At 42.1% G+C, this 12322-nt stretch overlaps 1 protein-coding gene across 8 annotated transcripts in view; it reads right to left on the bottom strand.

Moving 5' to 3' along the window:
• Positions 1-12322, bottom strand: part of mpdz (multiple PDZ domain crumbs cell polarity complex component) — a 39773-nt gene extending 27451 nt beyond the window's left edge. For all 8 annotated transcript variants that reach the window (XM_084003276.1, XM_084003271.1, XM_084003273.1 and 5 more), the window contains exons 1-11: positions 12209-12322; positions 9640-9711; positions 7639-7805; positions 4993-5148; positions 4446-4585; positions 3829-4042; positions 3537-3659; positions 3072-3269; positions 2181-2283; positions 1377-1465; positions 426-660 (exon numbers count right to left, since the gene is read on the bottom strand). In XM_084003276.1, coding sequence (XP_083859402.1) covers positions 426-660; positions 1377-1465; positions 2181-2283; positions 3072-3269; positions 3537-3659; positions 3829-4042; positions 4446-4585; positions 4993-5148; positions 7639-7805; positions 9640-9655 — 1441 coding nt within the window. In that variant the 5' untranslated portion in view covers positions 9656-9711; positions 12209-12322. The remainder of the gene's footprint in view (positions 1-425; positions 661-1376; positions 1466-2180; positions 2284-3071; positions 3270-3536; positions 3660-3828; positions 4043-4445; positions 4586-4992; positions 5149-7638; positions 7806-9639; positions 9712-12208) is intronic.

Below are 12322 nucleotides of genomic sequence, written 5' to 3' on the forward strand. Positions count from 1 at the left end.
TTATTATGCATGGAATGATATAATTAGGAGGAAACCTCTAACAGGTAAAGTAATTATTTTTTTAAGAACACTATGAAATGTTTACTCAATATATTAACTATTAAATCCTTCTGGAGAAGAAGACACGCATTTCTCCTTCTATAATAAATCACAATGTTGACATCGATTTGGACTTTGTTACAGTGTAACTCAAGTCAGTATTTTTATTTTTCTATCCGGAAGAGATTCTGTTTCCTGTATTTTAACTCTAGTGATAAAAGTGATGGAATTTTCCATTTGGAGTCACTCATTACTGCATCATGAAAACTGCTGTCGGAGCCACTTTTACACATCAAATGACACCTTTTTCTGACAGGGTGACAAGTAACAAGGAATGTTTTTTTTTCTCTATCCTCATTAAATTTCTCTCACTCCATCCTCCCTACCTTGAGCAGCCTCCTCAGCCATCTTTCTCTCCAGGTCTAGCTCCATCATGACGATGGTGGTGGTGGGGATGGTGGTGGAAGGGGATAGGACGGAGACCGTGGGGGTCACAGCCGGGGGGATCTCCTCAGGCCTGAAGCCCCGCCGGATCAGCTTAAGGTGGACAGTCTGGCCTGTGTGCCGGAGCACTTCCACCGCCTGCTGATTGGTGTATCCCTGGATGTTTACACAATCGACCTGCAGGGGGCGATCATTTGTGAGCCAATGGATTCTGAACAAGAGCCAGAATAGCTTGTGCTGGCACTGCCAGTGTGCTGGATTGACATTTAATTTCTTGTTTGATGGAAGTGAAATTGAAATAACATTAATCAAAGTGATTACAACCACCAGCAGGTAAAAAGTGCTGCTGAGTATTCCCTTCTTTTATACCTCTTCACTTTATTTATTAAGATCATTTGAGACAGGTAAAAACCGCAAACATTTAAAGATTTCACAGTCAATTTAGTGTTTTATTCAGGTCTTAAATTGGCTCCCAGCGCACATTATCATCAACGCTAAGAGCAAAAACTCAATCAAGCACACAAGCACACCGACGCGCCAGAAGAAAACAAAGAGTTTGTGAGAACTTTAGAAAACGCAGGGCAACATTATATCAGGTTTCAAATGATGCAAGAAATTACACACAGATTAACTTCATTGTTAATGTCCTGCAGTAACAAAAAAAAATGAATTGCTCTGTGTGCTAATTCAGGACTCGTATATTCAGTCACAAGAGGAAAAAAAAAAAACGATGAACTATCGGCTAATTGTGAATTATTCATTACACATCTCATAATTACCCTCCATTGACTAAGTGTGATCGCTATAATAGATTATATTAAACATTTGCTGCATATTTTACCTGCCACAAAGAAAATAGTAATATCTACAAAGTGCATAATTGGGGTACTTACGGCTATTATCTGGTCTCCAACATGAATACGGCCATCTTGATCTACGGCGCTGTCTTTTGTTATGCTCTTAACAAAAATGCCAGAGGGCTCTGTGGAGTCAGAACACGTAGGGAAATATGAAAGAGATGACGAGCGTAGCTGTGAATGATGACATTTAAGGCCCAAGGAGAGAGGCAAACAGATGTTTCAGTTTGATGTTAAAAGTCAGGGTCGGTGAGCATGTTTCAATATTACAGTACACAAGTCATAAAGAATGATGTGATGGACCAGCGCACGGATACTAACCTTGAAAAATAAAGACTTTCAGCCAAGGCCATTCGATATTCAACGCAATTCAAAGAATATAACGGCATATAACAATAAAAAAAAAAGCTGTCCACAGTCCCATTTTATTGTAGCTCTATTTAATAAAAGTGGAAATGCAATTCAAAGACTATTTTGGACACTTTGTGTGCATTAAAAACCTCTCACCTCTTCTTGGGGTCAACATGTTGGCAAACAATTAGAGACACAGAGCAACAAAAGCATTCGTCTGAGTCAGGATTCTGTCCACTAGATGAATGTAAATCCAATATTCACCCAAAACAATAAGCAATTAAAAGATCCTAAAACACTCTGTAGAGTCGGATGCTAATTGCGTGTTCATCACAAGGTGCAATCCCTTTTCTATTACACATTTGATCCATTACAGGCTAGGAAAATATTCATCATTGCAGCTTAAATGCGTATTTAATGAAGCCCAGGAGTGAGTAAACATCAATATCTATCATCTACTCTGAAAAAAAGCAAGCTGCCATGTCTTACCTGAGTTTTTATCTCCGACATAGCCGGCGATCGTGATCCCCAGTCCCTGGGCGTTCTTTGTCAGGCTCACATCAAATGCGTCATCCTCCTCTTCCTCGTAGCCCTGGGGAGAAGATTAATGAGAATGGCAGGTCAACATCCACCGACGACGAAAGTTAAAGGATGATTTATTTGACAACAGCAGAAAAGCAAGTCGTGGGGGACTGAAATGCCCTTTTCTCAGGGCTCTGAACCTGGTCGCCACAAAAACGTGCTATAGCTCAGTGGGTCGTCCCACAAAGTTGGCGGTGATCCCTGGCTCATACCGCATGTCCAAGTGTCCTTGAGCAAGACACCGAACCCCCTCGCTGCTCCCTGGGTGCTTTACAGAAACCCACTCCTCCTGAAAGCTAAGGATGTGTTTCCAGAGGACTCTAATAAAGTTTCTATTCTCACACAGATGCCCAGAAATATAACCCCTTTGCCTCTCGAGTCTCATCGGACGTCAGACTGATACCCGATAAGCTCCGAGATTAAAAAAACAGCTAATGTGCGCAATATACAAGATGTCATTCATACAGTGAGTCACTGAATTTCTTGGCTCAGTCGTGAGAATAGCCATGAAATCGCTGTTTTTTAAAGTGCAGTTTCAGAGAAAATAAAGGAACACTGGCTCTCCAAAGTGTGAGTCACAGGCGATGTAACCTGCTATTTCTTCATTCCATTCATGCAGGTCTACCGAGAGAAGAACAGAAGTGCAGATGAAAGACCTGAACTTAAGGTCTGAAGTGTTTCTAATAAACGTAAGTGTATGAGAGAAACTCATTGCTATTAAGAAACTGCTTTACTATACTGACGCTCCACATGATGATGCTTTCAGTGCGAGATGTTTCCATATTGGGAGAATTGAACCTGTTCATTGACGGTGGGGAGGACCACAGGCATGACGGCGGAGACGGAGGTGTTCTCGTCCACGGGACCCCTCGTGACCACCAGCTTCACCCTGTTGCCACACTGCCTGAGGACCTGAGCGACTTGTTCGCTGCCCATGCCGTACAGGTCGGTGTCTCCGATTCTCAGGATGTGGTCCCCACTGCGCAGGCGGCCATCCTGAGGCAGAAGAAAAGACGTTTTTAGTGTGTGTGCTTTGGTATAAATCAAAGCCATAATGACACTATCGCTACCGAACAAAAGACGAGAGTGACAGTTAATTATGTGCCTGCTTGCATTTCTCATTATACCTAACTGACAAGAGCCATCTCACTAGAACATAGAAAGTGTCATAAAATTAAAAAAAAAAGCTTTTTATGGTAAACACTGTATAAACAACTATTAACAATGCTTAAACAAAAAGTAGGGATACATCAATGCAATCACCTGATCAGCTATGCCTCCAGGAAGGATGGTTTTGACAATAACCCCAGTGGTCTTTCCTCCCACAATACCGAAGCCAAGACCGGTGCCATCGTTGACCAGCTCAATAGTTTGCACGTGTTGCCACTGGGTGCAATAAAAGAGAAGGATTAATAAAGTGAATAAATGTACTTTCGATCAAATATTTGTAGCAAATTTACTGCAATGTAGGTTTGCAGGAGCTTCTCTGCTCTGTCTGCTTTGCCTAGATGTGTGATGTTTCATTCATGACATAAGCGTGAGAACGTTCCCATACCGCGCTGGAGTTGGCCGACAGTGTGCTGGCAGCAGAGGGCGTGCGGGACACCGCAGGGCTGGCCAGCTGAGGTATTGGTCCTCTTGCCACCGTGAGCTGGACCCTCTCTGAAGCACTCTGCAGGATTCCTATAGCCTCCTGGTGGGTCACTCTCTGGTCCAGGAGCTGGCCATTGATGGCCAAGATCTGGTCAGCTTCTTTGAGCTTTCCATCGCTGCAGGGGAAAGTAGTGTCGAGTGGGAGAGAGGGGAGCACGTTGTAGGAAATCAACCACTATTCTTATCTGTTTCACACATAGTATACAGAATATTCACTGTTTATTTGTTGACAGTGTAACCTTTTTGCCAGATTTTGAGGGCATGAAGAGTTTAAATTTAAAATGAAAACAATATCTCAAAACCAGAGTCTAAAAAAAAAAAAACCCCATCCCTTTCATTTCTGGTAAAATGCCCAATTTGTGAGAATCCAGACAATCTGTCCCTGGTTGTCTGAAATGGACTTCTCTAATGCCTTAATTCTTCAACAAACAGCCAAATATTGAGAAACTTTCTGGAATGTTGACATTGTTATTATAACATTTCAATCAGCCTTTGAAGGCATGTTGATTTGGAGCATACCAGTCGGCCACACTTCCGGGTTGAATTTCCTGGATGAAGATGCCGAGCTCTCCGCGGTTCTCGCTCTTCAGGCCCACTACGCTGAAGCCCAGACCTCCTGATTCTGGCTTATGCAGGTCCACGTGTGTCACGTAGCGCCCCTAAGTCGAACACACGTACATGCACACACAGATAGAGATATAGACACACACACGCATTGATCCTGTGCTGATTCACTATAGCATCAAAGCTGCAGGCTGCCTTTAGAAGTCTGCTTGAAGTGCCTCGAGAGAAAAGAATGCAGTGTGCAGCCTGTAGATCCTGTCTTTGGATATTTGTTCGGAGTTAAGGAAGACCTTCAAAGTGATCTGTCTGTTTACACATGAGGTGTTGATTTTTGTGCGTGTTCAAATTACCAAAACATGAAATAATGTGGTAAATCTATTGGGAACTCAGTGGGCTAGCAGCCAAATATGATATTTTTTTTATGTGTTATTCCGTCGTATGAAACTCATAAGCAAGTGTACAGACAGAACAATGAATCCTTTGGCTTTGTAGTTGTCTTTACCTGCGCCATCGACTGAATAAGGTGTTCGAAATCTTCAGATGTCTTGCCATTGAGTGTAGGAGTTGATGTTTCTGAGTGGGAAACATGGCCGCCATTGGGCTTGACTGCTGCTCCGGGGTCGCCAAGGTCACTCCCACGTGACGCCGGGACACTCCCCTGGAAAAATAATGACATAAACACAAGTGATGTTGAAAACTGCAGATTATTCTTATATGTTTATTCAACTAAATACCTAAACATACATGTGATGTTTCCTGCAGAGAGCAGCAATTACCAGCAATAATAGAAAGTTTGAACAAAAAACATCATGAGTCATTCCTACTGTGGACGTAAACAGTTTAATTTTAGACACCAAACCCCTAAGTCTGCATGTCTTAAACCACTGGGATGCTAGATAGACGCACCATGATTAGCTGGATCTATGGCAACCTAATCCTTCAGGGTATAATGGCTCTTAGCTGATGTTCCACCAGTGACTCGGCTCCAAATACGATATTTCTATCGCGGTAGAGTTAAAGCATCACTGGCCATCTGGATGCCTTACTGTGCTTGGGTTTTAATTACTGCAATGACTTCACTTGTGCGACAGATGAATTACATGAACGAGACAACTACACCAAACAGTGTATTTCCAAGTTTCATTAGCCAAAGGGTGTGATGTTTATGGCCCTCTGAATTGAGTATTAAAAAAAACAGATAATATAACACACAGCGATCATTTCATTAACACTCCATTTGTTATGTGGCACAGCCAGGCTAAAGCTGTCCTTGTGAACTTACACATTTGCATTTTGGGAAGTCGACTGCACAGCTTTTTGCTCAGGACGCATACTGTATGTCAGCCCTCCTTTTAAACGCATACCCAGATTAGTCCCGAGCAACAACGGCATTGGACAGGACACATTAGCGCTGCGCACTGCAAACAAAAACCCTATGAGAAGGGCTAACTTAGCGTAGCATACGGCTAAGTTGCTGTCCTCATGCATGAGCTTTGTTAGCTGGGGCCTGGCTAAGAGGATTAAAGTTCCAGTTTGGTTCTTGCACATTTAAGAAATTGTTTCTGCCCCACTTCACACAGCGGCCTCTTTCTCAGTGGAGAGTAGGGGCCTTGTCGCCATAGCGACATGGGCTGCACAAGGCCTAACTAGCCGAGCCAAAAGATGGGCAGTGTGTGTGTGTCTGGCTCGTCTCACAACAAAACACAAAACATGGCCTCCCTCCAAATTGGTTCTGCTTTAGGGGGCCAAACACATGCAGTTGGGTTTGGAGGCTCTATAAAAACATAACACTGACTTGTTGCTGTTTCTGAAATACATCTCTTTTATCATTTTTACAATGTGGACTAGGCCCATTTCAGGATCTGAAGGGAATTCTTGTTGAATGGCTGGTTGATAAATTTTGCTCAGTAAAAACGAGCACATGCATCAACACACACAGTAGGAATGTACCTCTTTTGAAATAAGCTAAATCGCCAGCACACTAAAAAAATGCCAGCAGGGCTTTTATAATCTAAATTCCTCAAGGGGTAGAAAGCTTGCCTGCCTCCCACTACATAGCTCACATATTTCCGTCTCTATTTCTCAAACACTTACCCTGGCCTCTTTCCACTGTGACTTAAGAGCTCTTTCCCTCCACTCAAATGTTCTATTCTCAATGGAGAGAATCAGCCTGAAAAAAAGAGTTCCTGACTTCGTCCCAACTATCTCTGCTCACGGACCCATATTATATGTGACCCGTGTGAACCCTGACAGCAATTTGGCCACAGCAGCAACACTATTGGGGACGGGGATTTAAAGGGGTGGGAGTGAGCCAAAAAACAGAATTGGCGGGGTCAACCAGGAAATAAGAAAGATAAAGGCTGTAGCAATCGTGGAGAATGTGGGGAATATTCAAATCTAACCTTACTGTGATACAGGTGCAGGTTTCAATTTAACCTTCTTCTCCAGAGTGTTATATTTACTATGTAACCTTTGACAAAGACTTCTGTACAAGCCACATTTACAATGATAATGCATTCCCATATGTGTGTGTATCACCGTTACGGCACACTGCAGTTGTTTCTATTGTCCAGACCAGCTGTTAGGAGCTCCCTTCCTAATGTGATTACACAGCTCTGTTTCTGGGCAAAAAGGCATTATTACACCAAAGCTAACACGAGGCTTCAGCAGAGGAGGGTGTCTTGCCAAGGTCACGATGTTGTATGAGATTAACTTTTTTTTTTTTTTTTTACTATTCCTCTATTGCAGTTCAGCAAGAAAACCTGAAGGGAATTTAGTTAAAAACAGACGTTTACTCTGGGAGACCACCTCTTGATTTGGCAAATTCACACTGCTGAGGCCTTACATTAGCTTCTGCTGAACTTTGGGATGTCGGCTGAAGATTTCGTCCCCATCACCTACGATGAAATCTCACTATGCTGCCATCTGACCCTTTTGGCAGTTTATACTCGTATACTAAGAATGCAGAACTTCTTGTAACCTATTAAGGACCTTCCATGGGGCCTATAGCATCCTAATTTAACATGTTCACAAACCCCGGATTATTACAATGATGAATACAACTTTTTCAATAGTTATTGCATTATTATGAATACCTGCACTTCTGAGGTACAAGGACAAAGAGTGGATACCATGAAATGATTTTTACCTGATCTCTGAGGTGCTGGACAGACTTCTGCAAGGCCAGGATCTGGTGGAAGAGGGGGCTCTGGAGCACTGATTTGAGTAGGCTGAGCTTCTCCTCCGTGGGCACCTCCCCCCGCTCCTTGAGTTTAGCCTGGAGACGCTCCACTGCCTGCAAGGCACGCTGTGTATCTGCAAGCCATCGCATATTTCAGTGACAGTGCCGGCCGGAGCGAGGGAGTGGATGCAGGGAGAAGCAGGCGTGGTGGGGAGAGGTGATGAGGCTTTATCAGTGCATGGCCAGAGATAGTGAAACAGCGAAGGGAGTCTGCACAATGCCACATTTGTTCATTTAAGGATTTTTAAATATAAGCTCTTTAAAACATCACACGCCTTTGAACCACTTTATGTTTACAATGACATGTAAATAAGCCTCGAGGAAGGAAGAAATCACACAGCATCGGGGTTTTAACCAAAGGGGAAAAAAAGAAAACATGCACTGTTTGTCTTCAGAATAACAATGTTTCCTTTTTTGCAACAGTGGGTTACACTGTAGCACTGAATGGGTATCAGGAGGGAAAGATAAAAGAAGCAGGCCCTCCACCGTTTGCTTGCTGGACCTTGCATAAGCCCCACAATCGAGCAACTCCAGAGTGGCTTGTTAGTGAGGATGGGCCAGCCCAACGTCATCTGGACAAAAATAAAGCAATTTCCCAAACTCGCCAACTGAGACTAACACCTAATAGGGCGTGCACGAGGTCCAAAGCACTTTTTGCTTAGATGCTTTGTTATTTGAACAAAGGTTGTAAACAAGCCAATAACACAGAAGTCTCAGCAGGGCTTTTTTTTTTTCTGTTCCCTATGCAGGTAGCTGTATCATTGCCCCCACCTCAGTGAGCATAATGACGAGTCCCACCAGAGTGTGGGATGTGTGTGTGTGTGTGTGCGTTTCAAAGGACAGCTTGGCCCTGGACCAGAACATGACGATGATTACGCTGTTCAAATTGTCGATTTTGCAATCCTACTTTTGAGTCATTGAAATAATATAATCCTGTGTTTCCAAAACAAGTTTCTATAACTATAAGATGAAACGTAGATTTAAATTATTATAAGCTATTTGGAATATCCCTTGTCATGTTGTGCATCGGTTTAACAATAAAATGTAACAACAAAAAATATATAATAAAAAAAAGTATTTTTTTTCTTTTTGATTTTTATATAAAAATCCAATTGCTGTCTTGGAAAATCAAATTTGACTTGTGCTTACTTACGTTAGCTCGTACCAACCGATAATTTCTTGACATTGATCAATCTGCAACTTTTAGCAACAAGACATTCTAAGATACACTTTTTAGCGGTCCAATCAAATGCAAAGAATTTCACTTGAAGCTAAGGTCACGCTAACTTTCGCTCCACTCTGACTTTAAACCTCAATTCTCACGCTACTAAGGCTAATGTATAATGCCTCATTGCCCCAACCTGTGCGCATTAGGCAACTGTAAGTAGTACATAAGTATATGGTCAACATGCCAGTCTGGAGAGTGACCAGCGGTTCAGGCTTTAAGTAAGTGGGCACAAATATGGCTCCATGTTTGTCAGTTGGAAACATAAATATCTATCGGGACGAACAATCAAGTATATGGCAACATTATCAGACCCAATGCCTTGAACTGAATCCAGTGCCTCTTACACTGGTTGAGAGAAACTCGCAGCAGGAGCCAAATACGGCTGCAGAGCCAGCAAAGACGGACACCCGAACGACGAGACCAAACCCCTCTGCAGAAAACGCTCATTTTAGATATGAGGATTAAAAATAGAAACGGCACAGTGAGTGTGGGGAGGCACTATTTCATGTCATGTGCTGTTTATTATGATTGTATAGACTGTCGCATATTGAATACCCTGCTGAAATGTCAGGAAGATATGGGAAAAAAGATACCACCAAGCCTAATTAACACATCTTTTCAATCAATACTAAAGAAATTGATGAGGGCTGCCATAAAACAATAAAAAAGTGATTACTTACCCATTGTTTCGATCATTTTAGAATCTCAGGTATATGTGAATTCTCCCCGTTAACAGCAATTTCCTCCAAGGCCTGCCAAGAACAAAACAATGTTTTATGTCTTTTTCTTACTGCTACTATTGGTAGTGTATTTCAGAGTTTTTTTTTTGTTATATTTGTTGTAATTCTCTTTAAATCCCGACAGCAATCGGTAAATCAAATTCTCAAAAAAGATTGGAACTGATTTCTATTGGAAATGAATATCAGGGCACAAATGTTCTCTCATCTTTCTATACTTCCACAACACACTTGACAAAAAACATGAATTACTGTGAGAGCTGGAAAGGCTCATTCTCCTCCGAAGCCAACTTCTTAAAACGTCTCTACTCGGAAGGCCAACATGAAAGAGGAAATGTATTCTTGTTTCCATTCCATCAGCACCACATTTATCTCTTAAGAATGTTTCACCTTAACATCCCAGAGTTACCATTGTGCTGTTTCACTTACGTCTGACTGATGCTTATATTGATGGATTAACACCTGGTTGTTTACATCCCTGAAGATTAATTCAGTGTACTTTGTGCCAGTAGTTATGTAATATGCACAACATGTTTGCAGGAATGGAATAGGATTATCCATTCACTCCCGTCAGACCTTTCTTCTTGAAACATTCTGATAATTAACAATCGTACTTGGGCAAACAGTCTTATTATTAGTTATTTTAAAATGAGTGTAAGACCCCCTCTAGCATCCTAATAGGGCTGCAACTATTAGATTATTTTAGATTAGTTTTGTCGACTAAATGAAAAATCTGAAAATAGTGCAAAACCATTAGAATTTCCCACAAGCCAAGGTGACCTATTAGCTTGTTTAATTTAACAGTCCAAAATCTGTATTAAGTTTACTAAATAGACAGTGTATAAGAAGTGGATATAGTCACCATGACGACACCCCTTGGTTTTTGGAGTAGTCGAAGAAGACTTAGACCATAAACACATGTTTACACAATCTTCACTGAGGTAATAAATCAAGTGATAAGCAGGGTCATTCTCTCTTAGACTTCTATACAATCTGACTTGTTTTTGCAGCCCTGATGGCACTTCCGCATTGGCTTCACGTCTCAAAACCGGAGGTTGCCGTCTGCTTTAATATCATATACGGCAAAGACATTTGTATTGCTTGTCAGAGACGTGTCCTTTTTATTTGTTTTGCACCTTGGCTCATAAGATACATACATATTACTGTAAGATATTTTGAAGGTCGTCAATTCTTTCACGACCAAACCGTAAATCAATGCATTTGATTTATGTTTGACAGTTAAGTACATAAACGTGTGTCATGCCATGACACATCACGCGTTTAAAAACCTAGTGATAACGCTGACTTATGCCGTCGTAAGTCTCAGGCTGTCCGGGAACGTCACCCTCAACTTTAGCATTAGTGGCTCTGTTACGAGCATGACTCAGGGAGACATGGCACGATTAAAGGACATTGGTAAGACAATTAAAAGCCCTGTATAGACTCTTAGAATAGCTGCAGTGCATGTGGCCCACGGGATCACCGCAGCACTGGTTTGTTTATGTTCATTTCATTTTCTCCATCCAATGTTTAGAAGTCTCAACCTGACTACTGAGCTATTATAAAAACAGCGTGTGGGCTGCTTGTTTTTATTCATCTTAGGCCTGTAAATGAATTGGGTTTATTTTGTTGTACTGGTGAAATATAAAACTTAGTTTTTCAATATTCAATATGTCCTTGGGCTTGAGGAGAAGGCTGTGTATGTTATTTTTTTTATTATACTATCCTATGATTCAATAATTAAAGGTGTTGCGTTCAGGGAACTAAAAACAGTGTATATGATTCATGTTATTCAACATGGGCAGAAGTGATTCCCTCCGTCGGTGTCACATATCCAGCGGCTTGTAATGATTCACAGGAGGCCAAAGGAACTCATTAGCTACTGTTATACTGCGGTTAAGGTGGATTTTGCCTCCCAAAATAATCGCTGGTGAAGTCATGTGTGAGATTTGCGGTCGCCACAGATAGCTCATTATAACGGCTGGTCATTTTTTTTTTTATCGCGTAGCAAACAACAGGCAACGTCGAATTCGTCACAATCCAGCACTTCTCTCGTCTAATGCGCATTCACGAATAAATAGTTTGTGTGTTTTTGTTGTGCTAAATCCAGTCGGGGTTTGCTAGTATTTTGAATAAAGTCGCCATGGCACCGGGACAATCCGCTTTTCTCAACTCCTCCTTCCTGCCGTCTCATCCGTGGAGCGAAGCAACAGGCTTCCGAGAGCAAACGGGGAAGAAGTTACACAGTATGGCTGCTTTGTTTTATGTTTTAAAAACCCGCCCATGGTGACTATCTGCACACACAGACTAGTTAAAACCCTGAAAGGGGACACTAAAGGCTGTATTAAATCTTAGTTTCGCAGTGACCCGACGCGACAACGGGCGTCTCGGAATATATTAGCAACAATGTAGCTAACAAAAGGCGACTGTTGCCAAAGACCGAGTTGTTATTAAACACCCCCCCCAGAAATGTTTAGTAACAGTCCCTCGAGTCGTTAAAACAGTCACTTACATGAGTGTGGAGCGTTTTGTTTCCCAGGCGGGCCAGTAGGCTATCCTATCCCCCTGTAGTCCAGCGGCTAACGGCGCACTGCCCTGCTGCCACTAACTGGGGCGGCTTAAAGAT

The sequence above is a fragment of the Eutrigla gurnardus genome, assembly GCF_963514095.1.
Source record: "Eutrigla gurnardus genome assembly, chromosome: 23".
Taxonomy (NCBI): domain Eukaryota; kingdom Metazoa; phylum Chordata; class Actinopteri; order Perciformes; family Triglidae; genus Eutrigla; species Eutrigla gurnardus.